Here is a 27,333-nt window from a genome sequence, read left to right on the forward strand (position 1 = left end):
AGTGCGCAAAAGTCGCATATAGCATCATTCTGCAGTAAATCCAAATGCAGCTCTCAGCTTTATGCGGGAACTCGGCGAAATCAGGTTGTCTGGAAATGGAGCGGTAGCGCAGATAGCGAGAGTTGAGGGGGATGTTGTGATTGATCGCTGTAGCGCAGCAGGGTCCCATACTTTCAAGAACAGTAACAAATTCCCCAGCATTTGTGTCACCTGTAGGGGTGAACGGGTCTGTCCAGGTGAGGTGACTATTGTAAGCACAAGTCAATAGGGTGACTTCAACTCAACAACGATACCGCACGTACCTGATCGAACCAGCGAGTCAAAAAATGCAACACCTGGAAGAACCGATGCATCACACGAGGTTAATCCCATATTTCTCCAAGCAATCTCGATTGCTCGCTCTGTCTGACCAACACATTTTGTGGCGTGAGGTAAGAAATCACACCATACCGCACATTACTTATTACCTGTCCGATATCCAAAAGAGTGCGGACTAGAGAGCAAATCTCCCTCAGGCGGAAGTACATGTCCAGGCCCACTTGCATCAAAGCTGGATAGGTCTCTCCATTTCGGATCATCAACTCGGCAAGCTCTACAGAATCAGCTAGCACATGGTAATGCAAAAACTGGTAGAGCTTGTTTGGTTCTCCTGCTGCTATAAAACACTCCGCAAGCGCAACATTTCTGACAACAACCTGTTAGCCACAAGCTGTAGCGTCAAACTCATTGGCCCTGCAGGAACTCACGTAATGTTCTCCACTGGTACCTTGTTCTCGCGCAGATTCTTGATATATTCGACTATATAAACGCTCAAATCACACCGGTGAACAACCTGAATGAAGCAAGGTTAGACTCGATAATACTCTACCCACTACAGTAGGCTAATTCGTACCTTTGCGTCTTGAAGTATATCACTCCATACGTGGCGATAAAACTCTGTCTGTTGAATAACGAGGAAACCCCTAGCGTTGCGAGCATGCAATTTCACTGTTTCTGCTGAATATCCAGCAGTTTCTTTCCCTGAACTAGTATCTTTATCCAGCACAGACCCCGCAGTTTTGCTTTTCTCAATATGCTGCAGTACGTCAACACAAAAGTTAAGACAATCAGTGTTTAAATAGCGGTACATGCAGAAACACCGACATTGTTACGTTGCTCGCTGCCGCACACCGTTTGAACAGTATTCAGCAGTTGCACGATTGAAGAAATAGACGCTTGGTGCTCCACAATATAGCCACGCACTAGCATCAATATCAACAGCTTCGCTGCTTCATGATCCCCTCGACGCAACAGAAATGGCAAGATCTCGCGATGGTGCTCGCAAGTCTTGCAGATCTCCTTTAGGTTCAGCTGCAGCTTACGAATTTCTACTTGTTCGCTTCCCTTTGCTGAATACGAACGTTGTACGAGATTTGGGGCGTGAAAGCGCCAACGGGTAAAGCTTGGCACAGCACCGTCGTGCTTTTGACCTGGTGGCCGCGACGAGATCGGCAGTGGGGCTGAGAACGGATCGCTGATACTCCTGTCACACTTGATATCAAAGAACATGCTGACGTTAAATTCCATACTGTGACACACGAGTAAATTGTCCACGACCGAATACTCCAGCGCTGTCCCCGGCGGCAACATGACGTTCAACGAGCGCACACACGTCACCTTTGCGCGTCCCACCAAATACAACAACAACTTTGTCGATCGTGTATCACTGTACACCACGTATAGATCTCCATACAAGGTGACGAGATGAAGATCTTGCTTGCTCACCGACGTCGAGAACACGAGCTCGGGTAACTTCTCCGCGTTTGTTCCATGCAGTAAGAATGACACGACCTCATTGGCTCTCGACCCAGAGCTGACCAGCAACACTCCATGCGAGGCTGCATACCAGAATTCATGGACGTATAGCCCCACCGTCCTGTGCAGGGCACAGCTACGCCTCTTGGAACTGACGCGGTGGTGTTCCAGCCCTAGTTTTGTGACTAGGAACAGGTCCTGAGAGCTCGTGGCCTTGAGCGAATGCGTGTTCCAGATGATGCCCCCGTGCAGGATCCTGTTGCCGGCTTTAGACTTACACAAAACCCAGTAGGACGCCCGAGTGCCGCGATCCAAAACCTGCACCTCGATGTCGCTGCGCTGGATGGCAAGAAATTGGCTATCAACCGACAGCTGCAGCAGTATTATTGGAGTCTGGTTGCGCTGTTGGACAGCATCTCGGTGGTCGCCGCTGGCTTCCGGCTCGTTGAAGTCGTAGAGCGTCTTCAGGTCTGAAGGAGGGGAAAATGTAGCTGTTGCAGCAGTCATGGGATCCAGCGATGCATCCAGAGGAAGCTGCTGTAGCTTTAGCGACAGTGGGGACAGAACCAATACACTCTGGTGTGTTGCGTCGTACCAGGCGTGGCGATTGTCGCCCTCGTAGGCAACACCACCGCGTGCGTTCAAGAACAGATGCATACTGGAAAATGGATCCGCGTATACGAAGTATACATTGGGTTATACTCGAAAAAGTGCGATTGCTAAAAACTGGTACATCTGGATATTTCCGACCAACAGTTTGACGTTTTTGGCGGGAGTTATGGCGGTCGTGGAGGCGAATGAACCGCGCGTGGAGAGGGGCGCTAACGCCTGGAACGGAATGTTGACGGATGCGGTGATGAAATGCGGACGTGACAGCGAGCGGAGGCTCTATAGTGCGTACTGACGGTCTCCTTTGTGACGTGAATTAGCGTTGAATGGGGGCTTAACTGTGTGACTAATCGCTGTTGACGGATCTGGCGCGTGTAGTGTACGGCATCAGCTTGAACCGCTGCCCGAAGTGCCAGGCCAGACTGCGCGCCGACACCAACACGTGTGTCAGCTGCCACTATTCACACAAGACGCTACGTACGTGAGTTGCTGAGGACTATTGACAGCATTGTGACTGTTAATGTGCGACTTTAATAACTCCAACTGCGCTACAATTTCACAGGTAAATGCATGCGCTGCAGCCAGAAAAACGACCCTGTCATGTGGTGCGCGGAATGTGACGCTTATTTCTGCGCTAGCTGCCACAAGAAGCCGCACGTTTTGATGCTCGGGAGCAGCAAGCCCCACCACTGCTTCCCTATCGACGGCGCCAGTGGGAAGCACTTTGTGGAAGGAGCGTGGTCTGGCGAGTTCATCGAGATGGTGCGGGCGGCGTATCGTCTACGTCTGCACGACAAGATGGAGGCGGACGAAGCGAAGGCCAAGTCGACTGCGGCCTTTAATGGAGTTGCTGGCCAAACAGTCCCTGCAAAAGGTGCGTCCCCTACTGCTACTCCTCCTGCGGCATCAGCTGCTGTCGCTTCTTCTACAGCAGTGGTGCCGCCTACAGCTGCAACCCAAGAGCAATCTCGCAAGCGGCAGCTACCTAGTGCAGATGACAGGCGGGGCAAAAAATCAACTTGTACCGATGAGGCTTCACGTTCCAGTGGACAACCAGCGGCGGCTCCAATGGACGGTATGAGTCTGTATGACCGTGTGAAGGCAATGCACGATATGCGAGCGAAAGTGGCGCAATCCAATGCCACTCAAGCTCGATCACCAAAAATGAGTTTGAATCAGCTCTTGGCGCAACAGAATGAAGAACGCTTGCGGCAAAAACGAGAGCAGGAAGAGCGACCGAAGAGAGAAGCCGACCGTATACTGCAGAAAGAACAGCATCGTCAACAGGAGCAGGAGCGGAAAGAGCAGTTAAAGAAAGCACAGGAGGAGCAAGCAGAGCAGCGGCGACGAGAAGAAGAACAACGGCAGCAACAAATACAGAAACAACAAGAGGAGCAACGACAGCTAGAGGGACAGCGACGGCAAGAGGAATTGCGCCAGCAAGCGCTTATTCAGGAACAGCAGCGGCAGCGGCGTATGATGGAAGAACGGATGCGGCACGAACAGATTTTGCGGGAACAGGAAGCGCGTCGACAAGCTGAAGCGCAGTCACTGATGCACGATGGCAACCGATTCGTTAGTCAAGCGCAGCGTGTGCTGAACTCCCAACCAGGGTTTGCGGTTGCCTCCATGGCTCCGTCAACCATTTCTGCACCAATGCCACAGTCGTCCAACGCCCGGTTTACACGAATCCCTTCTCCAGTCAACGTATCTCCCCATGCTCCGCGGTTCCAACCGGCTTCACCATCTCCCGCGTCCCAGGCCTTCCCGTATCAATCTGCTCCTGTGTCGAATGGGTATTCTTCTATGACCAACGAGCAGGGATCACAAGTTTATCAGGGTCCTGGAGGAGTACCAGTATCGAGATTTGAGACTATTTCACACGACCACGATGGAAACCACCACCTTGTCGTTAGGGATCATAATGTTCAACAACAACAACAGCAGCAAGCAGGTTTCTCGGATGCAATGGTTCCACATCGGATGGCGGCTGGCGCAGGAGAGGGACGCTTCAGCCCTAGTAAGTCTGGTGAAGACGACGAGCTACGTGCGATCTGGGTGAGCGATTACGACAATGTTAATGCGTTGGTGATGCAACTGGACGTGGAGATCACCAAGCGGACGGAAGAAGGTCACGAGTTTGTGCACAGGTCAAACACCATTACGATCCCGGAGCAACTGAAGATACAGATCAACAGCCTCTGTGCTCAGCGGGACGCAGCGATCAAGAAGAGATTTGAATCGGTAGTTCGTGTGCTTATCTTCTCCGACGCGGTGCGTTCGTTTGCGCAGCAAAATGAGCACGTTAACATTTGGAGCGATGTCCCAGCGGTATTGACGTCGTCTCACAAGAAGTGCGCAGAACTGGCAGCCGAGATACGCGAGTTTGAGTCTCAAGCGCAGAAGCTGCGCGAAGGAATTGACGAGGCCGTGTCGAGCGGCAACCCTGCACAGATGCAGAACGTGGCACATCTTGGCGCTCTGATCGCGGACTTGGAGCAGAAGATTCGCACTTCCAACGGTGAGCGTGACAAGCAGTTTATTTTCATGTTCCAGTTCAGCGACACGCTTAGAAACATGGTGCGCGCCGAGTGGGCGGCACCCGGAAGAGGTCTTCGCTTGCCCGCAAGCCAATAACAAATAAAGGGATCTTTTCCGGACATGTAAACGTTCATTACTGTAGCTTCAAAAACGATATCCTGGCAAAATTACCATGAAGGATAGGCGCCACGACAAGCCAAACTCAGCGATTTAAAGCCACAATACTCGAGAGAACACTTAAGATCCTTCTGATCTGCTACACTTTGTTTTTCTACCTAGTAGTATCAATTCATTCTGTAAACTAATCTAATGAGTATTTCTCGTGAAAAGGGTGATGTTGAAAAACATCAGGGAATTGAGGCCAAAGCAGCAATATGCTAACTCAGCATAGGTGGAGGCGACCTAGATCGCGCTCAAAACGGTCAAAGACCATTGACAAAGCGTCGAACACTAAGCGCGAATGCACTTAGTAATCCTGTGAAGCCGACGACTTGCCCTTCTTGCCAGCAGAAGCAGACTTCTTGGGCAGAAGCACCGAGTGGATGTTGGGCATCACACCACCCGAGGCGATGGTCACGTCACCCAGGAGCTTGTTCAGCTCCTCATCGTTGCGGACGGCCATCTGAATGTGGCGCGGGATGATACGCGTCTTCTTGTGGTCGCGGGCGGCGTTGCCAGCAAGCTCGAGAATTTCAGCGCAGAGGTACTCGAGGACGGCGGCCATGTAGACGGGAGCGCCACCACCGATACGCTGGGCGTAGCGGCCCTTCTTCAGGTAACGGGCGACACGGCCGACGGGGAACTGCAGACCTGCCTTGGCCGATCGGGTGCTTCCCTTTCCTTTCTTGCCACGGCCTCCAGTAGCGGCTTTTCCCTTTCCAGACATGTTAATTAGCTTGAGCTTCTCGGCGACTTGAGTTAGTGCGTGTGAATTTCGATATGGCTCGAAGGCGGTTCGAGGATTGCAAAACGCAGGTTTTTGGATGCAGATCTGAGACCGGGAGAGAAGACGCGGCTATCAATCGACTGTTTGGCGGGTTGGTGAAGGCGGGGCGACAACGCTCTATCCCCTACCCCGAATAAGCCAAAGCGAGGTCACAGGCGAAAATGGACATGTCTCGGCATTGGTTAATAAAATTTTGGTGTGATCTGATTGACGGATCCTTAAAAATATTCCCGCTGATTGGTGGAATTTCAAAAGGCGGGAAGAGGTGCAAGTTTGCCTATTTCGCGGTGCGAGTCAAAAGAGGTCAAAGCGCGCCAAGAAAAAAATCCAAGCTCTGAAATGCTCATTTTCGAATTTGCTTCAAAGTCGACCACCAACAACCACCTCAAGAACCATGTCTGGAAAGGGAAAAGCCGCTACTGGAGGCCGTGGCAAGAAGACTGGCAAGAGCTCGACGCGTTCGGCCAAGGCTGGCCTGCAGTTCCCCGTCGGCCGTGTCGCCCGTTACCTTCGCAAGGGCCGCTACGCCCAGCGCACGGGCAGCGGTGCTCCCGTCTACATGGCCGCCGTCCTCGAGTACCTCTGCGCTGAAATTCTCGAGCTTGCTGGCAACGCCGCCCGCGACCACAAGAAGACGCGTATCATCCCGCGCCACATTCAGATGGCCGTCCGCAACGATGAGGAGCTGAACAAGCTCCTGGGTGACGTGACCATCGCCTCGGGTGGTGTGATGCCCAACATCCACTCGGTGCTTCTGCCCAAGAAGTCTGCTTCTGCTGGCAAGAAGGGCAAGTCGTCGGCTTCGCAGGACTACTAAGCGGGATAATTACGCCGAGCAAGAGTAGTAAACTGTGATCGTGATCGTGTCGGTGGCCAACAGAGCTGCTGGCAAGTTTTGCGTGATCTAACTCGCGTCTGCCGAATGATGCAATTTCTCTGCGATCAGTGGCTATGCCCGCTGGCTGCACTCAATCCTCTGATGTTTTTCAACATCACCCTTTTCGAAAGAAACTCAAACAACGATAGCTGTAGAGGTATCTGCTGTGTAGTTGATCCCTGCAACGTAGTATATCGTACACCGGTAGGGCTGTCGTTTTTACTGTTCTGATAGTCACGGTTGAAGGAGGTCTAAGGTTTCGGTTGCATGCATGCGATCCTGAAGTTGTGAAGTGGAGAGCATGTTCTCGCGTTAAACTGACGATGAGAAACCTCGGACGGTGGAACATGTTTAAGCTGAGAGTCTGGCTTTATGGCAGGATTACTGTACGACGCAATGGCACGAAGGCAAAAAACTACCCTCGATCAGCGACATCAAAGTATTGTTAGTCACTGTTGATGCCACGGTTTAAGCGGAGCCACGAAACGGAATGGCACTTTCCGATCCGGCACGAAGCCGTGCTCGTCTTCGTCTTCGTCGAACTTGAGAATCACGTACGGAGCGCCCTGCAAATAATAGCATCATATAAGAACTGCTGTTAGTAACTCTATTGATCCACACCTCCTGTCTGCAGAGCGAGGGTACCTTCGGGTTTGGCACACGAATGGTGCTGCGGAAAAAGCTAGTCGTGTTGGGGTACATGGCCATGACGCGCTCGTTCACAGCGTACTGGATCCATGTTCCTTCTGGTAGTGAGTCGCCGGGTAGTTCCACGACTTGTTGCCATGGTACGATGTAGTGTCTCCTCGGCGCATCAGTGTCATCTTCGTCGTCGCCCGAGTCAACGTCCTCCACCTCGTAAGTGTTCGAGTCGGCGTTGAACTTGACCACACGCGCCATGATCCACAGTTCGTGGCTACGTGCCACTTTAGCTGCAACGTGGCAACCTATAGCTAGAATGTCCTCCTTGTTCGGGATCATGACGCCCTTGTAGCCGTCGCTCTCCATGGCTGCTTTGGCGGTTGATGAGCTCCCCGCTCGCGGGCGGGCATACGTGCGGCTGTAGAGATTAGCATCTTCCTTCGCCTCCGCCTCCTTCTGCTTGTCCGGTCCGGTACCGATCTCCCCTCGACTATAGTCTCTCTCTACACGTTCGATACAATGGTTCAGTTGCCGCCGCTGCTTCGCCAGTAGACGGCAAGCTAGCGCGAGCCAATGTTGGAGCTGGCGAGCCCACTTCTTTTTGGTCTCTGCATCACCCTCGCCATTCCCTGACCGCAGCAACTTCTCACGCAGCACGTTGATCTTTTTTGCAATCACGTCCATGCCATTGTCCAGTATTTGTGTCGTTACGAACGCGTCCAAAGCGTCCTGTGCTGCTGGCACGCGCTTCCCGCTTCTGTGCTGTGAAGCCATGTTGGGACCTGTAGTTATATTTCGAATAAAATAGTGAAACATTTTTTGTTATTAAGGAAAAAAAATATGCTAAAAAAAAAGTTCATCACCAAGATTGTGAGCGATGGTGTTTCGTGTTGAGGAGTCTGTTGCCGCTGTGGGTGCACCCACTCTTGGCACGCAGGCAGACCTGCTTGTCTGTCAGGCCGTATTCGAGTCCAGCCGGTACCTCGTCTACACCTCTGAGTCGCTGCTGGTTGTACTAGTGGAGGCGCCTCCCGTCTCGACGCTTGACCAGAGCAATCTCGCGCCCAGATTCGAGCTGTGGCAGGTCTGGAACGCGCAGGACGCCATTCTATGCGTGCGCTTCAATTCAAGCAAAAAAGCTGCGCGCGGCGCGCTGGCGCTGTGCATCGAAGAGGGTCGTGGCGTGCTGCTAATGCCCTCTAGCGCCACGTCAAGCAGGGCGGCTACGACGGCGGAGGCCTCCAAAGCCTCGACACTGGATGACCGCTCAGGCTCAAGACTGGGCTCTGTAACGGCAGGTAGTGACCTGATCCCGAGCACTGACTACGTAAAGGCTCATCTGTATCTTCACTTGCCCCGATGGGCCGAATCTGTACGCTGGAAGTGCGACGATCGTCTTCTTAATCACTTGGAGTGGGTGGAAAGTGGAGACGACCTCTTCCTACTTGGAGCTGGAGAAAAGCTCTCCATTTGGAAGCTCGTAGACGACTCGGTGCAGGTTTATTTGCAACGCACAGTTACGTTGTCAGGAGGCGGAGGACCTGGCATGGACTCGCTGCTAGCGGTTGAACCGGTGTGTCACTTTGATGTGGCGCCAGGAGGAAGCTTCGCTGCAACGGCAGGTAAACACGACAGGATCGTGAAGGTGTGGGATCTTGGAGAGCTGTCGCCGCACGAAGGCGCACCAATGTCGATGTTTCTTGCGCATACTCGTGCTCTAGTTTCCATGACATGGTCGAAGGACGTGAACGTTTATAACTCGCGATCGACTGTCCCCACGACGGGTGCTTGTGAGATGCTGTTCACTCTTGATCGAGCAGGTGATATTTTTATTTGGAGAAAAAATGTCGCCCCACTACGCTCATTTGTGTTGTGGAAGCATTTTGCTGCTGTGGATTTCTGCCTGTCGTCGATTGACGAGAACGACGTAAGTATTGAGAGCCGCATCCAAATATTCGGCTTGGTGGATCACTATTGGGCTCGAGAATTGTCAAAGACGGTGTCATCGATAAAGGAAGCATTACTGAGTGAAAGCACCGTGATGGACGCGCTATGTCTATTCCACTATGGTTATGGATCATTAAACGAAGCGCGTCGAAATGAACTGGGTAGTCAGCGCATGGATAGTATTACGCAAATGAATGCGAAGCTGCTAGGAGACCGAAGCGGTGCAATGGCAGATACCTCCGTGGGAGAAGCTTTAATTCCTGGAAACGTAGCGCTCGAGAAAACTTTTGTGGTGAATTTACTCTACGGTATACTCGATAATGGCGACTTGTGCATCTTCCGTGGAGAAGCAGCCCCCTTTACGGTACGTTTGATACTTCATTGAGCTTCAATGGAATCGACTGACCTGGTTAAATCCGTTGTGAATGAGCAGGGTGCTTCTCCTAAAATGTCTCTTCTCCTTAGTTATGATGGACTTCGTGAACAACTCGTTGGTGCACATGTGTTCAGTGTCAGTTCGTCTGATTACCAAGGTATGTATTGGTGGCTGCCTACGTGAAATGTGCTAGCTGATGGATAATACACTATTGCTACAGATCAAGAAAGCGCCTCAGCTGGCTTCTTTGTGGAGGTATTATTCCAGCAGAAGGAAGGTGAGAGTTATATGAAATGTGCAAGATTGAAGCTCCGAGTCGACAGCAGTTCGGATAGTACCCGTAGGGGCTCTGTCTCCTACTCAGTTCAGAGCTGTGAAGTCGGCGCTGCATCTCGTAGCATGATGAGTGCCACGAAGGAAGGAGATGTCCAATCCGCATCCCTTTCAGTTGCAAACATGAAATCAAGGTGTCTATCAGACCCCCAAGCTAATGAAGGCGAGCTGGCTGTGAAGATTGCTACTACAAACATGGGCGGGCGATTGAATATCTTTCTAGCAAGCGGGTCGTTGCGCAGGCTTGATGTTGCTTGTCACTCCAGAACCGACAACGCTGTTGGCCCTGTCACACACACAGCTTTGTTCGAAGAGCGAGGAGTGCTGTATCTATTTATTGGAGGGAAGTTGCACGTTGCAATGGTGAATCCAGACACAGAAATAAAGGTTATCGAAAGTTCACCCTCGGACCAATTGGGGTCACAAAAGAAGCACTCACTCTCAATTGCGGGGCATGGTGCACTGACACTCACAACGTGTTATACGGATGTAAGTAATGATTTCGAAGAGTTGGATGAATTGATTTCTGTGGAAATTCCCGAATCTGTTAAGACTGAGTGGGCAAACAGCTTGTCATTCTTCTCTTCTCCAACGACGAGCAACCCCACCAAGGATTTTAGTATGGCTATTGGCGTTCAGAAAGGCGGAAGAAAGCTTACTGCTTGGGTTTTCTCGTTTGAGATGACAGTATCCGGGTCACTGGCGTCTTCTGTCAAGCTATTCCGAAAAACGACAGTTGACTTACCTGGCACCAGATTGCTGGGTGTTGCCAATGTCCCATTGCTGAATTCGTTTGAAGTCACATTTGCAAGCTTTGACGCGGACTCGCTGTTAACACTATGGACATTTGCAGACCTGGGTGATTTACTTGAGGTAAAGTCTGCTCACAGAGTCGACGTTGGCGCATTAATGAGACTGGTCAACCAGGCACAAAGGTCTCACATGGAGTTTCATCCTACTGAAGAACAAGCCGTTTTCAAACAGTTTAGCTTCAGCTTGTGCGGACGGGTGGCTATTTTATTTGGAGGGGGTGACAGCGAAGCCGATGACAAAATTTGCTTTTTGCCTACCATGGAGCGGACCTTGGAAGGAGTTATTGAGGTTCCGCGTAAGCAATTCGGTCAAGTGGTGTCTTTGGAGTGGACGCCGCCAGTAACGCCGGAGCGGAGCTGCGAGCTTCTGTTTCTATCGACCACAACCATCGGCATGCTGAAGTTTGACTGCTCAGTGCCTTCAAACAAGTGGAGTATTGCGTGGTCTTCCAGTCGCTTTAGTGTAAGACCTGAAAAGATTTCGTCGCTCTCGAGTTATCCGTACGGCCTACTCCAAATCGGATCCAGTTTGACTCATCTCAACATTCGCGATATCGACGGAGCTGGATTTTTGTCACCGTTTCAACTGTCTTTTGCGTCTCCAGTGCATCTTCGTGGACAGTTCCTCGGCTTCCAGCCAGCTTCGAAAGCAGTTCCTGCGTACCACCCCATAACGCTGATGTACTTGCTTGCACGTGGATCGTTTGAGACACTTGAGAGAATTCTTGAGCACGTGAAGGTGAAAATTGTGGAGCATGAAGAAACATGCTACCTACGAATGACAGACGACACCGTGCTGCGAACTCTTCCTTTGCTCTCGTTATCAAAGCTGCTAGGAGACCCTACGTCTACTGAAAGCAAGTATGACGAGCGATCGGATGTCTACCTGAGAGGAAAAAGCAGTAAGGGGAGTGGTGGTGCCGGTTATGGTGCAGTCTCTTCAGCTCCAGCTAGAGCTAGTGACCTATTTGCGATGGATTTTGGGGCATCTCGTCGATATGGAGCTAGTGCAGGTGGCGCTGATCGTGCGGACATGCTGTTTGCTCCTCAATCTACAATTTCCGATTCACCATCTAGCCAAACAACCGCAACATCGAAGTCGAAGATGGAAACGGACGAATTCCCGAATTTTTTCAACAAGCACAAAGGTTCCTTGACGTTTATGCCGCCTCGGGAATCGGAGATATTCCTAGCGATCGTCGCTGGCATAAAGAAGACCTTAAGTTGGGAGCGTGACAGCAGTCGCCAGAAGGACGAGGCTGCTCTTCGTTTTCATGCCTCTTTGTTGTGGCCAGTAGATCCACCAGCTAGTGGTACATCCAGTCAGTCTACTGCGACCGAGTCGGATACTCCTGATCAGCAAGTCTTCAATGAAACAACTGCTCTGACGCCGAGCCTTCAAGCCGTGACCGGACTTTGCTCTGAACAAGTCGCTTGGGGAGCGCTTAGTGACTTCCAACCAGAATTGCTTCAGGAATGCTTTCCGACTGGAACAATGAGCTGGAAAGAGATGCGGCGTCTACGACTGCCTTTCTGGCTGAAAAGCTCTGCTAAGCTTGTTCAATTTACAGAGAAGGTGGCGCAGGCTGAATATGCAGCGAACCGAGACCCCTTTGCGGTTGCTGTATTCTATGTGTTGTTGGGTAAAACCAGTCTGCTGGCGAGCCTGTTCAAGATGGCAAATGAGTCTCGGATTTCTGAGCTTTTGAGGAACAACTTTTCAGACTTGCGCTGGAAAAATGCTGCCATTAAAAACGCCTATGTGTTGAAGACTAAACAGCGCTATGAGCTGTCAGCAGCGTTCTTTTTACTTGGCAGCAAAGTTACTGAAGCAGTCTCGGTGGCTGAGCAAGCGGACGAGACGCTTGTTCTGTCCTTTCTCATTGCTCGAATCTCGGAAAAATGGGACCTCGGAGGCCAGGATGACTCACTGAGAAGCTCTGGTGTGGCTGATTTTTCGCAAGCTTCTTTTACGGGCCTGAGTACGAATCTTCGTGGACTTGCTGATCAATTGGGAGCAAACTCGGGAACCACCGGCGGCGAATCGTCCGAAGCAAAAAATGTGTGTATCGATTTCCTCAACACCGCCGTCTGGGCAAAGGCTTCAAAGTGTGGAGATGTTTACATGTGCTTCCTAGTGAAGTATTTCCTGGGCGAAACAAGAAGTGCCATCGATATCTTGATGACACCGCCGACTATTGACATGAAAAGTATGTTTGGCGACATGGAGAATGCGACCGTCGATCCATCCAGTATGTACTGGTCAGCATTTGGGAAAAGTCTTCTTGGTGCGTGTGACCTACTGCGCTTTCTTCGGAAGACTATTATGCCGATGAAGCTAGCACTGAAGGAGAAAATTATAAGGCTGAACACTTCAGCCGTACTTCGCATGCAAGATGCGGGTCTCGGAATTCCAGCGCTGATCCACCAGCGTGACGTCGCTTCATTCGTGCAGGAGTTCCGTCGGGAACGCGCTACAAGCTTTGCTGTAACGGCATTTTTAGCTTGTCGCCAGCGGATCCTCATGGCAGCAATAGGAAATCAAGTGGACTTCCTGTATGCCACGTTCTTGAAGTCAATGCGCGAAGCAATGACTACTCCTGCCAGCTCAGCGTCCAGTCGGTTCGACCTCGAAGACCGACTGAACGAAGAGATTCAATGTATTGTGTACCATGGAGGCGATTACGTTCTACCGGGTGTACCAGAAAGCAGCAAAGACAACATGAAACACAGAGTCCGGACCGCTGTAGTGCAGTCGCTGGTTCACTCCGGTCGTCTTGCTGCATTGGACTTTTTGGTCTCCGGTTGGAGCAATTCTGATGGTTCATCGTCAAAATTTGCATTTACTAGTCCGCTGCCACAGTTTATTGAAGTCATCGTGGAGGGAGTCGCTACGGTAGCGTCGGGAGACCTCATGTCTGCTGCCACAGACAGTTTACACACAAGGAAAGTGGATCAAACGTGTTCAAACTTGTTGGCTATGGCGACGCGCCTGCTGCTTTGGCTGCAGTACTTTTTTCTGAAACCAGCGAAGCAAAGAGCGACGTTACCAAACCGAGAATTTGTACGAATTGCAGTCGCTGCAGTCCACAGCGTCATCTGCGTCTGCTGTCGTTATCTGAAGAATCCGTGCTGTTTGTACCGCGTGCTCGGTCTCATCTTCCCGCATAAGGACATATTGTCTTCCAACTCGGAGGAGGCACTGAATGATATCGCCGGCGGTGATTTATGTGTGATTTGTACTCCCCTTCGCCGTCCAACCATAACGCCTAACACAGGTGCATCATCGCTCCATCAAGACATTCCAGTGCTGTACCAGGCAGTTTGTATGCTCGAGTTGGAGCTGGATGAGTTCACGGCAGCAGTGAAGACGAACAGGTTGCACCATCCGATGCCATCACGCGATTTTGAGACTTCTCTCTTCTCGTATTGTTCGTACTGGGGCCTGGTGTTGGTGATGGCAGCCGACGCCATGCCAGCTCACCTCTCAAAAGTTGCGGGACAAGACGTTGCTTGTACCGTAGAGCTGTTTAAGGAACTAGTTGAGGCTTGGAGAAACTACAGCAACCGACTCGCTGAATTCGCCTTGAAGCATCTACTGTGCGACTTGGCTGGCTTCTTCTTCAGTCCGTTCTCGATTTCACACGCTCCGTCAAGCCCCACTTTACCAACTTCACCTCGAGGGTTGCCTTCGCCTAGTCGCAGTGGTGCCGTTGGGAGCCCGCGCGCATTCCTTGCGGATGGTCCGGGATCTCCCCCGTCACCACAGCGTTTGAACCGACGGCAGTTGCTGAAATGTGAATGCGAACGCTGTCCATGGCTTCTGCTCGTGGAGCTTTTCGCGGACAAGAACGAGCTTTTGCTTCGTCTGAATGCTCAACTGGAATGCTGCAGTGAGAAAATTGACGAGGAAGTTCGATGGGGACGCCTGCCGGAGCCTGCTTCACGGAAATCTGCCTTAACGCGCTCGCAGAAACTCCTTTTATCGACTGTCGCTGAAAGTGCAACAACGTTTTCGCGTGCTGCTAACCTTGCCGACCAGCTTAAACGGCGAATGGCAATGCCCACGACAGCCTCTGTGCATGTGCAGTGCGTGTATCGCAGCGAGACGAACATCAAAGCCATGTGCTTTAACCGTGCCGCCGGTGAAGATGCGGAAGTCAGCGTATGCAGCAACAAAGGCATTTTCAGGGCTAGCAGTATGGACTACGCAGATGGCAGTCGTTTTCAATTCAAGGGCATATATGCGTCGCCACAAACGGCGTTTTTCTCTGCTGACGCATCTCTGTCGTCTCCGGTGAAGAGAAGACAAGCTTCAGATGCGATGCACAGCGGCAACTTTTCTCCGTCGAGCAATCTGGCCACTCGTAGCGTTGCACCCCCATCACCTCTACGAAATCCAGCGCATCTGCTATCATCCCCGTCGGAGCCGAAGACGGCGAGCTTCAAGCCCACCGCTGTGGCTTCTCATCCATTCTTGCCGCTCTTTGTGTCTGGAAACCACAAGGGACGAATGCATTTGTGGTCCTACGACCGTCTCAGTGCAATTTGCGCATTTCAAACCAAGGACATCGTGACGGTACTTGATGGCTTTGCATTATATGGCATTTTTGGGTTTATCCTCGATCTAACTCTAATCTGTAGCCGTATCCAACAAGTCCGTCGATGTTATCTGGTTGGCGAAGTATCAAGGCAATAGAATTTGACAATCTCGGCCAGCAGGTTTGTATCGCCTTTCAACGACATCTCGTTTTTTCAAGTACAACTGACTTCTTTGTGTTTGTTTGACTGATTGTAGCTTGGCGCTGTGGATGCCATGGGGCATTTATTCATGTGGAAGTTCTCCGACTTGGATCGATCTCCTTATTACCGCGAGATAGTTGTAAGTTTCTGCATCCTACGGGATCAATGACGACTTGTACTAACGGAAACACGTATTTGTGTGCTTAGTGTCATGATAAGGGTGCCAAGGGACTCGTCTTTCTCAACTCAAGCAGTACCCTCGCTACCGTGGGAACATCATCCGAGTACGTTATCAAGTATTATGTTTGAGAAAGTTTTAGAGCTAATGATGGCATGTATTTTGTATACAGGAAACGAAGTGTGTGCGTGTGGGATACTCTCCTGCCGACTTCCAAAGCTCTCGTCGCGGCCCCAGCCTGCCACCCAGCAGGTGCCACCTCGGTTGCGTTTTCATCGACCCACCAACTGCTCATCACGGGAGGTGCTGGTGGCGCGTTGAGCATTTTCGACATGAGACAGCGTCGTGTTCTACATACGATCTCAAACGCCCATGAGACTCCGATTAAGACAGTCGCGCTGCACCCAAGCGGAGACTGTGTGCTATCGGGGTCTGCCGGTGGTGACGTCAAGATCTGGTCCCTACCGATCTTCAGGGAGGTCGCTTTTCTAAGCAAGGTGCACGTCAAGCCTTCGTTCCTCGGTGATGCCACGAACTTCCTCAGTGATGCCGCATCGAACGTGGCAATCAACGTGGTATGTACACGTTAGCCTTCATTCATCATCGAATTCGTGCTGAATTGTTTATCCTTTATTTGCCTATAGACAAATTCATCGTGGGGAGTGACTGACGCTGTCGCCACGAAAGACGCATTTTATACGAGCGGCACGGATGGGTCCATCCAGCGTCTTAAAGTACCTTCGTTGGGCACTCGTCTCTAGTTTTCATCAACGGTGCGTATACAACACACTCATTTCGACTGTTGTACACTGTGCACTATCAATACACGGTCGGTTTAAAGAGTCTCTTAGCAACAGTCGCGATCCTTGGCTAGCGAACGGACACACATCAATTCAACGAGATATGGGACCGAAGAAGCCGCTGGTAGGCTCGCCTGTGAAGAAGAAGTCCAAGGATCACTCCAAGAGCGTTGCGGTACCCAATGGAGATGGTCATGACAAGGATCAACGAGCCGGAGGAGGTGGTGGGGGTGCAGGAGGTGCTGGAAGTGGAGCAGGGGACGGGTCTCTTTCAGGTGCTGGACAGGACAACGACGAGATGGATGGATATCACGAGCCAGTGAGTTGCTGTATTAGCTGGACTGTCATTGCGAAGCGTATCTAACCTGAGGGCATATGTGACTATCAGGTAAAGAAAGTCGTGATCCCCGATAACCAACTGAAGCTGTCACCGCAAGAGCTGAATGAGGAATTCTCCCGGGTGCTAACAGCTAACGATCCGAACGTGCCCAACAATATCACCAAATACAATTACAAGGAGCGGACATACAAGGTGGACCCACCCGGACCAGGAGACCACCTTTACGTGCACTTATGCTGTGACGGTAGTATGATTCACAAGGAGTCGGAGGACGCCAAAACCCAAGCTGCTTTTGACCAAAAATACGCCGAGGAAGAGAAGGAAGCACGTGAGCTGAGTATCAGACAGGCGAAAGAGGAAGCAGAGGCGAAAGGAGAGAAGATTGACGAGGCTGCCTTGCAATTCGAGTCAGGAAAGAATCAGTTCAACTATAGTGAGCGCGCGGCGCAGACATACACCAATCCTTTGCGAAAACGCGCAGTTGAGACTGAGCCCCCGCCAGTTGTGAGCTTTATGGCGACAGTAACACAATGGGAGATTTACGACACGTTCATGGATGCCTACGAACAGCACCAGCGTGAACAGATCCAGCTGCAAAAGGTGGCACAAAAGAGGGATAAAGACGAAAAAGACGGTGCAGGTGCTGCTGCAGGCGGCGCTGAGTTATTGACAGCAGCACCGACGGCAGCAGCGGGAGGTGGTGGTGGAAGTGGTGGAGGCAAAGGAAAAGGCGATGATATGGTACACTCAGCAGCGATGGGGAAGACACTTCGCATCATCGAACGCATGGTGAACCAGAATGCTGACGATGAAATCTTCCACGACTTCAAGTATTGGGAGGACGCAAGCGACCAGTTCCGCGAAGGAGAAGGCTCACTGCTGCCGTTATGGCGTTTCTCAAGTGATCGAGCCAAGAAAAAACAAGTGACTGCCGTTTGCTGGAATCCTCGCTTCGGTGACCTTTTTGCTATTGGGTTCGGCTCGTACGATTTCCTCAAGCAGGGCAGTGGTGTAATATGCTGCTACTCACTCAAGAACGCTTCGCATCCCGAGTTCACATTTACCACAGAGTCCGGCGTTATGTGCCTGGATTTTCACCCTCAACACGCTGCGTTACTTGCTGTGGGGTGCTATGATGGTACCGTACTCGTGTATGACGTGCGCAGCAAGACAAACCGCCCTATTTATGTGGCTACGATCAAGACGGGTAAACATACAGATCCAGTTTGGCAAGTGAATTGGCAGGAAGAAGACCTCGCGAAGGAGCTGAACTTCTACTCGATCTCATCGGACGGTCGGGTAGCTAATTGGATATTGAGCAAAAATGAGCTCAAGATGGAGCCCGTTATGCAGCTCAAGCTGGTTGCAGCGGCCAAGGATGACCCAGAAGAGGCGTCATTGTCTGGACTTGCTGGTGGGTGTTGCTTCGACTTCAATCGCTTCAGTGAACACCTCTTTATCGTCGGTACAGAGGAAGGCAAGCTTCACAAGTGCTCGAAAGCGTATTCTGGACAGTATCTCGAGACGTATGCAGGTCACCACATGGCTGTGTATGCGGTGCGCTGGAATCCCTTCCATGAGCGAGCGTTCCTGTCTTGTAGCGCCGACTGGACCGTGAAGCTTTGGGATCATAATTTACCTGATCCTATCATGTCTTTTGACTTGGGAAATGCTGTTGGTGACGTGGCGTGGGCTCCGTACTCTTCAACTGTGTTCGCTGCAGTAACCAGCGACGGAAAAGTGCATGTATTCGACCTGGCGGAGAACAAGAATGAGCCTTTGTGTGAGCAGAAAGTTGTAAAGCGTGCCAAGCTCACTCATTTGGCCTTCAACTCTCAAGATCCCATTGTGCTAGTAGGAGACGACCGCGGCGGTGTGAACTCATTGAAGTTGTCGCCCAATTTGCGCAAAATTGTTGGCTCCGGAGAAGAGGACGGCGGACCTGCAACTAATGGGACCCCCGCAGGTGGAGATGCAAGCATTAGTACGATCGCCGAGTTGAGAAACGTCAAGGCACGGTTCAAGAAGGAGTTTGAGAAGATTGACAAGCTGCTAAGTGCAAACGATAACAAGGTAGACCGGTAAGGGGAAGTGTGTCCTAGCAATGCAAACGTAGTCTGCTAATTTGGTTGCTCTTCGCGTAATCAACGCAACGTCTGCTTCTCATAACACTCGTCTCGTTGGACAGTGACGTAGATTATCCCTCCTCAGCAATTTCAACACTAAGCCTTCACAACTGCGCTATTCGCCTTTTTCATTTTTTTTGTGAGCTCTATAAACCGTTCGAAGCATAGAGCTACTACTCTGCTTTTAACTCCGTTGTAGTTGTTTGCTTGACTTCCAGCTTGCTTGGCGTGGACTTAGTGTGGTGCTTGAATCGCATGTAAGCGTGGTCGTCTCCGGTGCGGTCACGAACACAGCGATCTAGTCGCGGGACATGTAGATTCAGCACATCATCCAAAAACGTTTTGTGCGAGCTGTCAACAGTGGGGAACTCCTCGAGCGCCGTTGAAGACAATGCGAGCTCCAGGCCAGGCTGTACGGCATTCCACTGCGCCATGATTTCGTCGTGGGTACGGTCAGATTTGCACAGGAATGGGCCATACACCCGTTGGAAGGTAAGCGGCAACCACTGCAACACGCTTTCCCGCTTGAATTCCAGATTCAGCACTGACGCCTTCCACAGCGCAAGGTTCGAAGCGCACGATGACAGAACGATCTTGAAGAATGTACTGAGCTTGAACAGCGAGTGCGAGCGCGCCACTTGCTTGGACCAGTTCTTCTCCCACGTATTACTAGCATCAGAGGTCTTAACGGAGGATGATGCGGATGAAGGCGCTGCGGTAGCCGACAGTGTTAAATCCTCGGCTGTTAACGGTTCCGTTGGGGCTCTTGAGCCCACAGTGCGGATCAAATAGAACGCTGTAAAGCCAACGCCAGCTACAATACCCGCAATCTGCGCTCGCTTCCAGAACGTGCGTAGGTCCAGATACTCCTTTTTGCAGGCTTCAACCAGCGTCATGTGCATCTTGAGCCTCAACGCCGTGGCTTTCAGCAAATTCAGAATATTGTCCGTAGCACGATCAGGTGCCCGCTCCACTTCACGAATCACTTCTCCTCGGATCCCATCGAACTCATGCTCCAGCATCTTGGGCACATTAAACTGCGACTGACCATTCTCCTGAGCTGACGAAGCTTCCTGCTTCTCCTGTGGGACGTACATGGTGTAAATAAACGGCAAATCTTTGCGTCCGATGACCTTGCTCAAGTTCCAGCACAATGCTCCATAGGCGCGCGCGAAGTCGTGGACCGTCTGGAAGTCGTCCACCTTGTTTAGAATCAACAAAACCTTGCTGCTCATGCCTTGTAGCGAATTGGTGAGCACATCTAGCGTTTCGAACGTAGTGCCAGGCTTGTCCGGGTCAAACATGACGAGAATCACGTCCGCGCGGTCCGCGAACCATTGCACGACCCGCTTAAAGTCATAACCACGGTCTTCGTCCGTGCGGTCCAGTGAATTGCCCGGCGGATCGATCATGCCGGGCGAGTCTACGATCATAAGTCCACCCTCGTCGAGTAACTGGCTGCCAGCAACTACCTTGAGCTCTACCTGGGACACGAACTCGCGGCCGAAGAGCCGCTGCACGTCGCCGAAGCCGAACTGCGCATGCCGCACGAGCGCTGCGCCGTCAAGTCGCTCATCTCTAGCCCCACCTACTAGTACCGTGAAGGTGCAGTCTGTAGGCGCGCGTCCAGTCTTCTGTACGCTCTGACCCAGCATGTGATTGATGAAAGTACTCTTTCCTGAGGAATGATTGCCCAAAACCAATACCATGGGCACATTCACTGGCACAAAGGATGGGAAACGCATCTGCGAGCGCAGCGTCTCCAGACGGGAGTACAGCGCCCCCACCTCGCTCTGGATCATGCGGTTCACCTCTCCAGCGACGCGCACCTCACGCGCTCCATCGCCACTTGAGCCTCCCATCTGTAGTCGATCAATGTTTTGATCAAGAAAGAGGACATTCAAAGTGTACCATTTTCAAAGGTACCATTTTCACGGTACACTTTATCAGCACCGGTTGCCAACCAATAGAACCGACACCAGTAGCCAAGAGCTCCATAGGTTGCAGTCACTTGCGCGCGCGTGAGTGCATTGACCTGTCACGATGAAGCGCCGCGTTGCAATTAAGCGCGGAACAGCAGCCCAGCCGCAGCGCAAGAAGCGCGCACTGGGCGACGATGCCTTCGACTGGGGCAAGGGCGACTCGAACGATGTGATCGCGTCGGACAGCGAGGCCAGTGCACAGGCCAGCGATGGCAGCGAGGACGAGAGCGAGGAGGAGCAGAAGGAGACAGCGCAAGAAAAGCGTTTGCGACTAGCTAAGGAATACCTGGGTAAAATCACGGCGCAGGAGGCTGGTGGTACCGACGATGAGAGTGACGAGGGCGACGGCGTGGAGGAGCGTGTGGGTGCGCGGCTGCAACAGGACGCACTGGAGGCGATGGGCAAGCTCTTTAAGAAGGTGGCTGCCGACTACACCGAGTTTGAGTTCGATGCTGACTCCACCAAGTTCCTCAAAGGCCACCGTCTGCCTGTAACCAGCCTGTGTCTGCTGGAGGACGGCAAGACAGCTTTCTCGGCCGCTAAGGACGGATCGCTGCTGCGTTGGGACCTGGCGCAGCAGAAGAAAACTAAGCTCACGTTACCCAATGACGACGTTGCAGCCGAGAAGGCCACGACGGACAAGGATCGCTGCATTTTGGCGCTGGCAGCCAGCTCGGACGGTAAGTTTCTTGCTAGCGGCGGCCGCGACAAGCTCGTGCGTGTGTGGGATGTGGAGAAAGGTGAACTGCAGGAGAGCTTCGCAGGACACCGCGACGCTGTGTCGGCTCTGGCCTTCCGTCTGAGATCGCACTCGCTGTTCTCGGGATCATTCGACCGTTCCATTAAACACTGGAACCTCACGGAGATGGGATACGTCGAGACGCTGTTCGGCCACCAGAGCGAGGTGAACGGACTCGACAGTCTGTACAAGGAGCGCGTGGTTAGTTGTGGACGCGATCGTAGTGTTCGTATGTGGAAGATCCCGGAAGAAACGCAGCTGGTGTTCTATGGTAACTCGGGCTCCATGGACTGCGTCAAGATGGTCACGGACGAGTACTACGTCACGGGTGGAGATGACGGCTCTCTCTCGCTTTGGTTTAATGGTCGTAAGAAGCCTGTGTGCGTCATTCCGAACGCCCACGACGGCAAATGGATCAGCAGTGTGGCTGTCATGCCACGAACGGACCTCATTGCATCCGGATCAAGCGATGGTCAGATTCGGTTGTGGCAAGCTGACCTGCAGGGACGCACACTGACCCCCGTTGCTTCGATCCCGTTGGAGGGCTTCGTGAATGCGCTGAGCTTTGACGCGAAGGCTCGATTTCTGCTTGCTGGTGTGGGTCAGGAACACCGTCTTGGCCGATGGGAAAAGCTGAAGGTCAAGAACGGCATTGCGATCATTGCTCTGCCCAGCATAGATGGTGAGCAGGCAGAGGGCGAGGACGACGAGGGAGAGGAGACGGGGAGCGACGAGCCTTAGAGGCATCAATCTTTTCTTCATAATAGCATGTTCCTGCCTTAGCAGCATACAGAACTTCCACACAACCACCGTGCGCAGGTACATTGCGAGTATGTGGCTAATGTGTCGTCGTTTCATTGATAGCAGGGTACGTATGAAGAAGCTAAGCTACTAGTAACATCCTAACCAAAGCGAATCGAAGACACGCCACCGGGAGGGGCGTGGATCCTTGTGATGCGACGGTCGGTCAGCACGTTGCCTGAGTTCTGGTTGGCACCGCAAGCGTATTGGTTCGAGGAAGCTCCTGCACGTGCTGCGGGCTGAGATTGCTGGGCTGCAGGTTGGTTGATAGTGCTGCGAGTGTCCTTCGCGTACGGGTTGGACAGCTCAGGGCTCTCTACCTTACGGCGATTCGACTGGCGCTCGTGACCAGCGAACGGACTTGAGCCATCACCACCGCCGTAGATCAAAGACCCCACTGACGAACCTCCACCTGGTGGCGCATGCAGACGAGTGCTGGGCTTGTCCCGCAGGAAGTTGTCGACGTTCTGTGTAACCTGGTAGCCTGAGCGAGCCATGATATCGAAGCGACTGAGAATGGACAGGACTGGCAAGTTGAGGAGTGAGCTATTGACTACAATGCTCTTAGCAGTCTTGTAGAAATAGAACTGCGATCAGGAGGTCCAACAAGCCTGAAATAGCGTGCCGGATTCCTAGCTGGTCGATCCGCTGGAGGAATCCTTGTAACATGGCACGAGAATAGCTCGCACTCTCGAGACAAATATAAAAAAGCAAACCGTCTGAATTGACCTGCACGACGAACTATAAACGCGCTGGATAGCCTAGCAGAAGCGGTCCGCACAAAGAGCATGCGCACCTACTTCATCATACTCACGCTTGGAGACCCACAACTGCTGGAAGGAGCCTAATGATGCCAGAATGGAACCGCCGATGAAGACGCTGAATTGTCGCTCGATCTTCGTGACAGTAGTGAAGCGTACCTTGAACGTGCTGGGTACCATATGGGTAAGTTCCGAGTGCAGACGCTCGGTGATGCCAGGAGTGAGACTTCCTCCTCCACATAGGATAATATTGGTCAGCATATCTCTTCGCAGGTCAGCGTCACAGAGTTGCACCGCATCGTACAGCATGGTATGCAAACCCTTTGCTACAACCTTTGCCGCCGCCGCAGCGTGCTGTTCGTTCTTGACCACCGCACCACCAAAGTTCTTCGGGTGCAGCAAAAACTCGGGAACTTCATAACGCTCTTTTCCCAGTACAACGGTCTGTCCGTCCGGCAGTTCATATTGTTGCTCTGCAATCTCCAACGGCTCGGATTCCGGCGACGAAGCTTGTCCAGACGAGTCTCTGTGCTCCTCCTCGAGTGGTGTTTCCGACATAATACACGTAGTCTCCCGCATATCTCTAAACAAATCTGCTCTTGAGAATCTGAGATAGCTGCTCGGCATCGCCGGTGCAGTCGTGCGTTCGTCGGACAATGGGACGGTCTCCAGTACTCCCGTCTTCGGGTTCAGCTTCCTGGTAAAAGTCCCTCGCGGTCTAACTGTGAATGGTTCTGGTTTCTGCGTGGCTACTAAGTGCTCCAAATACTCTGACAACTGATTGCATCCAACTGGCGAATACTGCGCTGGTCGTTCCAGTGCGTATCCGTCGTATACAGGCACGACGCGAGAAGCCCCAGCGCCAATTTCTGCCACTAAAGCCAGGGATCGCCCGAAGGCGAAGGCATCCAGAACTGCGTCCTTTGCCATATAGAAGGCTGGGACCTGGAAGGTCTCGAACATCATCTCCAGGTACTTCTCGCCGTCTCGTGATGCCGCGTTGTGCAGAGCGTCATTGGCGAAACACGAGGCCGCTGAAGTGATAACTGGATGGCTCTTGGCGTCCACGTGGAGGAGATCAAATGCATAACTCCAAACTTTCTCCAGTGCGTCCCAGTTGGCCACAGCACAAGCCTCAATAGGCCGCACAACCTCTAGATCATGTCGGTGCCACAGGTCTCCTAGCACGGCGGAGGCTTCAGACGCGTCCTTGGCGTCCTTGGGGAGCGGCGGACGGCGACCGATCACGCTGGGAAGCACCAGCTGTGGCGTATCTTCCCCTGCCAGACCGAACTTGCTCAGCCCTGTGCCGACGTCCCCCACAACAGCTTCCACATCGTCACCGCAGTACATGGCGTCGAGGAGGTAATAACCAAGTCGCAGATCATTGGCCAAAACTGATTTTTGAAGCAACACCACATCAAGAGCAGTATCGTAGATAGCAGAAATATCACTCAACTTAGTTCATGTATTACTATGTTCATATGCGATATTAAAAGTTAGTTATTTTTGTAATTGATTTTTTGAGAATTGGATATAAAAGGATATAGGGTTTCAGATGTTTTAATTTGAGAAAGATAGTACGATTCCGTTTCTCCCAAGGATCAGCCCCCTCATACTGGATCGTGCCTTCACGAGCGGCGAACAAGACACCTACACTAACGATGGCGGAGGAGAGCAAGCTTGACTTTGCATGGCTCCCCCAGGGAACGGAAGCGCTAGCTGATGGCGAATACGATGTGATCGTACTGGGCACGGGCCTCAAGGAATGCATCCTTAGTGGATTGCTGGCTGTGAACGGGAAGAAGGTGCTGGTGGTGGATCGCAACCCGTACTATGGCGGCGAGTGTGCATCCCCCAACCTCACGAACCTCTACAAGAAGTTCAAGCCTGACCAGGAGCCGCGCACCGACCTGGGCGCTGACCGCGACTACAACGTGGACCTTGTGCCCAAGTTCATCATGGCCTGTGGTAAGCTCGTCAAGATGCTGCTGCACACCAAGGTAACCCGCTACCTCGAGTTCAAGAACGTGGACGGCAGCTACGTCGTCAAGGGCGGACGTACCTACAAGGTGCCTGCGACGGGTGAGGAAGCACTGCGCTCGTCACTCATGGGAATGTTCGAGAAGCGCAAGTTCCGCAAGCTCATCATGTACATTTACAACTACGAGGAGGACGATCCCAAGACGTACGAGGGCATGGATCTGTTTAAGCAGCCCATGAGCGAGCTCTTCGAGAAGTACGGTGTGGATGCCAACACGCAGAGCTTCATGGGCCATGCTATGGCTCTCATGCGCGACGAGTCGTACCACAACCGTCCCGCCATTGAGACGGTGCGTGCCATCAAGTTGTACGCGTACTCGCTGGAGCGTTACGGGAAGTCTCCGTACATCTACCCTCTGTACGGTCTCGGTGGTTTGCCCGAAAGCTTCTCGCGTCTCTGTGCCATTAACGGCGGCACGTTCATGCTCAACCGAGGAGTGGACGAGATCCTGACCGACAAGGACGGCAAGGCCTGGGGTATCAAGTGTGACAACGAAGTAGCCAAGGCCAAACTGGTGATCGGTGATCCGTCCTACTTCCCGGAGCAGAAGGTGCGCAAGACTGGCGTGGCTGTGCGCTCCATCTTCATCCTGAACCACCCGGTTCCCAACACGAACGACGCCGAGTCGCTGCAGATCATTATCCCCGCCGCCCAGGCCAACCGTAACAACGACATCTACGTGGCTGTGGTGTCGTCTGCCCACTGCGTCGCACCGCAGGGCATCTACATCGCCATTGTGAGTACACTTGCTGAGACGTCGGTGCCTCTGCAGGAGCTGGAGCCTGGTGTTAAGCTGCTGGGCCCGTACATGGAGCGCTTCGACGCCATCACGGACATGTTTGAGCCTGTGTCGGACGGCAAGGAGGACAACTGCTTCATCAGTTCTTCGTACGACCCGACGAGCCACTTCGAGACCACGTCGGAGGACGTGCTGGACCTGTACAAGCGCATCACAGGCGAGGATCTCGACATGAACATTAATGCCGACACGACCGATGTGGACCAGTAAGGAAGGAGCCGAGCAGCACAATAAGCAGAGTGAATGAGCAGGAGGTTGGAAGCGAGAGCTGTGTAACTTGCAGGCAGTAGGAGTCAACAATCGATCGATCAGTGAAGCAACCAAGCTGCTTGAGAAGGTCTTATTTTTACAGAGCTAGCTACACAAAGTTTACCAGTGCAAACTCGTGGTACTTGATCGCTATCTTGTATCGGATTCTTGTGTCGAAGCAGTTGTTGCTCCTCCACACCGTGTGACCACGGCAACAACGAGACAAGTCGGTTCCTAGTCGAGCAGGAATAGAAGCCAAGGAAGCTCCGATAAGACGAGTCTGCAGCAAGCGCCGTCACGTTGACACCTGCCGTGACCACAGCAGCCATGAAACAGTGTCGATTAGTGGCCGTCCGGAGCAGAAGCCACGGAAGCGCCCGATGTCACGGCAAAATGCGTCGGGTCTGCAGCCAAAATGACGGGCACGTCCAGTGTCATCACAAGCGCGCCGAGGTGGGGGCTGGAAAGAAATCAAGGTGCTGCCATAATCACGCGCCGCGATCGGAATTTAACAACGGTTTCATCCGCTTCGGATGGGGAACGTCAATCTGGACGTGTACATGGGGCTCCCCGTCCGATGGATGATTGACAGTAGACAAAAATCATCACAAGCTTTATAGATGACCTTCACGTCAACAAGATCAACCGCCTTAACAAATATATTGCCTTGATCGAATGCACAGATATCAGTACGCTGTTGGCGCCCAGTACACACGGCGGAATGACTTTAAGCCTCGGTGGTCCCCAACATACGAACGGCTAACCTCTAAGGTTTGCAGCACCGTGTTTTCTTTTCTTTTTTTTTTTTGGTCTTTTTTATTAAAGCGCTCCTGCATGGGGGTTCACATTACGACATCGGTGGATTTATTATACCACCACTGAAGACCAGGGGTT

At 52.2% G+C, this 27,333-nt stretch overlaps 13 protein-coding genes across 16 annotated transcripts; 6 read left to right on the forward strand and 7 right to left on the reverse strand.

Moving 5' to 3' along the window:
• Positions 1 to 24: 24 nt before the first annotated feature.
• PPTG_04966 (hypothetical protein) lies at positions 25 to 2,451 on the reverse strand (the record flags this gene model as incomplete). The annotated part of the gene is made up of 6 exons (XM_008897332.1): positions 25 to 245; positions 303 to 405; positions 468 to 684; positions 747 to 832; positions 893 to 1,075; positions 1,144 to 2,451. The coding sequence occupies 6 exons, from the start codon at positions 2,449 to 2,451 to the stop codon at positions 25 to 27; spliced, it is 2,118 nt and encodes a 705-aa protein (XP_008895580.1).
• Positions 1,624 to 5,107, forward strand: PPTG_04968 (hypothetical protein). 4 transcript variants are annotated; one of them, XM_008897336.1, is made up of 4 exons: positions 1,624 to 2,687; positions 2,782 to 2,880; positions 2,966 to 4,677; positions 4,759 to 5,107. In XM_008897336.1, exons 1-4 carry the CDS (start codon positions 2,573 to 2,575, stop codon positions 5,038 to 5,040), a joined length of 2,208 nt encoding a protein of 735 aa, XP_008895584.1. In that variant the 5' UTR covers positions 1,624 to 2,572; the 3' UTR covers positions 5,041 to 5,107. The 4 variants fall into 4 exon arrangements, with proteins under 4 accessions (XP_008895584.1, XP_008895582.1, XP_008895585.1 ...); XM_008897334.1 differs by having other exon boundaries at positions 2,966 to 5,107; XM_008897337.1 differs by having other exon boundaries at positions 1,624 to 2,880; positions 2,966 to 5,107.
• PPTG_04969 (histone H2A.X) lies at positions 5,050 to 6,013 on the reverse strand. Its single transcript, XM_008897338.1, has one exon. The coding sequence runs from the start codon at positions 5,828 to 5,830 to the stop codon at positions 5,411 to 5,413; it is 420 nt and encodes a 139-aa protein (XP_008895586.1). The 5' UTR covers positions 5,831 to 6,013; the 3' UTR covers positions 5,050 to 5,410.
• Positions 6,014 to 6,235: 222 nt separating this feature from the next.
• PPTG_04970 (histone H2A.X) lies at positions 6,236 to 7,017 on the forward strand. The gene has a single exon (XM_008897339.1). It carries the CDS (start codon positions 6,285 to 6,287, stop codon positions 6,705 to 6,707), a length of 423 nt encoding a protein of 140 aa, XP_008895587.1. The 5' UTR covers positions 6,236 to 6,284; the 3' UTR covers positions 6,708 to 7,017.
• On the reverse strand, positions 6,965 to 8,259 carry PPTG_04971 (hypothetical protein). Its single transcript, XM_008897340.1, has 2 exons — positions 7,413 to 8,259; positions 6,965 to 7,333 (listed from the first exon to the last, which is right to left on the reverse strand). The coding sequence occupies exons 1-2, from the start codon at positions 8,223 to 8,225 to the stop codon at positions 7,217 to 7,219; spliced, it is 930 nt and encodes a 309-aa protein (XP_008895588.1). The 5' UTR covers positions 8,226 to 8,259; the 3' UTR covers positions 6,965 to 7,216.
• A 27-nt stretch (positions 8,260 to 8,286) lies between these two features.
• Positions 8,287 to 16,559, forward strand: PPTG_04972 (hypothetical protein; the record flags this gene model as incomplete). The annotated part of the gene is made up of 8 exons (XM_008897341.1): positions 8,287 to 9,720; positions 9,790 to 9,889; positions 9,953 to 15,456; positions 15,522 to 15,599; positions 15,676 to 15,759; positions 15,828 to 15,904; positions 15,971 to 16,373; positions 16,443 to 16,559. 8 exons carry the CDS (start codon positions 8,287 to 8,289, stop codon positions 16,557 to 16,559), a joined length of 7,797 nt encoding a protein of 2,598 aa, XP_008895589.1.
• A 142-nt stretch (positions 16,560 to 16,701) lies between these two features.
• Positions 16,702 to 19,023, forward strand: PPTG_04973 (hypothetical protein; the record flags this gene model as incomplete). Its single annotated transcript, XM_008897342.1, has 2 exons — positions 16,702 to 16,917; positions 16,987 to 19,023. 2 exons carry the CDS (start codon positions 16,702 to 16,704, stop codon positions 19,021 to 19,023), a joined length of 2,253 nt encoding a protein of 750 aa, XP_008895590.1.
• On the reverse strand, positions 19,012 to 20,960 carry PPTG_04974 (hypothetical protein). Its single transcript, XM_008897343.1, has one exon. It carries the CDS (start codon positions 20,924 to 20,926, stop codon positions 19,238 to 19,240), a length of 1,689 nt encoding a protein of 562 aa, XP_008895591.1. The 5' UTR covers positions 20,927 to 20,960; the 3' UTR covers positions 19,012 to 19,237.
• A 31-nt stretch (positions 20,961 to 20,991) lies between these two features.
• On the forward strand, positions 20,992 to 23,313 carry PPTG_04975 (hypothetical protein). The gene has a single exon (XM_008897344.1). It carries the CDS (start codon positions 21,108 to 21,110, stop codon positions 22,524 to 22,526), a length of 1,419 nt encoding a protein of 472 aa, XP_008895592.1. The 5' UTR covers positions 20,992 to 21,107; the 3' UTR covers positions 22,527 to 23,313.
• On the reverse strand, positions 22,621 to 23,296 carry PPTG_04976 (hypothetical protein). The gene has a single exon (XM_008897345.1). It carries the CDS (start codon positions 23,081 to 23,083, stop codon positions 22,688 to 22,690), a length of 396 nt encoding a protein of 131 aa, XP_008895593.1. The 5' UTR covers positions 23,084 to 23,296; the 3' UTR covers positions 22,621 to 22,687.
• On the reverse strand, positions 23,232 to 24,765 carry PPTG_04977 (hypothetical protein). Its single transcript, XM_008897346.1, has one exon. The coding sequence runs from the start codon at positions 24,698 to 24,700 to the stop codon at positions 23,348 to 23,350; it is 1,353 nt and encodes a 450-aa protein (XP_008895594.1). The 5' UTR covers positions 24,701 to 24,765; the 3' UTR covers positions 23,232 to 23,347.
• Positions 24,766 to 24,943: 178 nt separating this feature from the next.
• PPTG_04978 (hypothetical protein) lies at positions 24,944 to 27,122 on the forward strand. Its single transcript, XM_008897347.1, has one exon. The coding sequence runs from the start codon at positions 25,012 to 25,014 to the stop codon at positions 26,398 to 26,400; it is 1,389 nt and encodes a 462-aa protein (XP_008895595.1). The 5' UTR covers positions 24,944 to 25,011; the 3' UTR covers positions 26,401 to 27,122.
• Positions 26,782 to 26,877, reverse strand: PPTG_21488 (hypothetical protein; the record flags this gene model as incomplete). Its single annotated transcript, XM_008897499.1, has 1 exon — positions 26,782 to 26,877. The coding sequence occupies one exon, from the start codon at positions 26,875 to 26,877 to the stop codon at positions 26,782 to 26,784; it is 96 nt and encodes a 31-aa protein (XP_008895747.1).
• Positions 27,123 to 27,333: the final 211 nt, after the last annotated feature.

This window comes from Phytophthora parasitica, assembly GCF_000247585.1.
Source record: "Phytophthora parasitica INRA-310 unplaced genomic scaffold supercont2.5, whole genome shotgun sequence".
NCBI classification, from domain to species: domain Eukaryota; phylum Oomycota; class Peronosporomycetes; order Peronosporales; family Peronosporaceae; genus Phytophthora; species Phytophthora nicotianae.

What these genes read in the sequence shown, in the direction of transcription:
- PPTG_04978 (XM_008897347.1), top strand. Translation starts at nt 25,012, where the DNA reads ATGGCGGAGGAGAGCAAGCTTGACTTTGCATGGCTCCCCCAGGGAACG.
- PPTG_04970 (XM_008897339.1), top strand. Translation starts at nt 6,285, where the DNA reads ATGTCTGGAAAGGGAAAAGCCGCTACTGGAGGCCGTGGCAAGAAGACT.
- PPTG_04971 (XM_008897340.1), bottom strand. Translation starts at nt 8,225, where the DNA reads ATGTTTCACTATTTTATTCGAAATATAACTACAGGTCCCAACATGGCT. An exon ending in TTCGTGTGCCAAACCCGAAG is followed by an intron (nt 7,334 to 7,412) that starts GTACCCTCGCTC and finishes TATTATTTGCAG; the next exon opens with GGCGCTCCGTACGTGATTCT.
- PPTG_04974 (XM_008897343.1), bottom strand. Translation starts at nt 20,926, where the DNA reads ATGGGAGGCTCAAGTGGCGATGGAGCGCGTGAGGTGCGCGTCGCTGGA.
- PPTG_04969 (XM_008897338.1), bottom strand. Translation starts at nt 5,830, where the DNA reads ATGTCTGGAAAGGGAAAAGCCGCTACTGGAGGCCGTGGCAAGAAAGGA.
- PPTG_04975 (XM_008897344.1), top strand. Translation starts at nt 21,108, where the DNA reads ATGAAGCGCCGCGTTGCAATTAAGCGCGGAACAGCAGCCCAGCCGCAG.
- PPTG_04968 (XM_008897334.1), top strand. Translation starts at nt 2,573, where the DNA reads ATGGCGGTCGTGGAGGCGAATGAACCGCGCGTGGAGAGGGGCGCTAAC. An exon ending in CAGCGAGCGGAGGCTCTATA is followed by an intron (nt 2,688 to 2,781) that starts GTGCGTACTGAC and finishes TGGCGCGTGTAG; the next exon opens with TGTACGGCATCAGCTTGAAC. An exon ending in CTATTCACACAAGACGCTAC is followed by an intron (nt 2,881 to 2,965) that starts GTACGTGAGTTG and finishes ACAATTTCACAG; the next exon opens with GTAAATGCATGCGCTGCAGC.
- PPTG_04976 (XM_008897345.1), bottom strand. Translation starts at nt 23,083, where the DNA reads ATGGCTCGCTCAGGCTACCAGGTTACACAGAACGTCGACAACTTCCTG.
- PPTG_04977 (XM_008897346.1), bottom strand. Translation starts at nt 24,700, where the DNA reads ATGTACTGCGGTGACGATGTGGAAGCTGTTGTGGGGGACGTCGGCACA.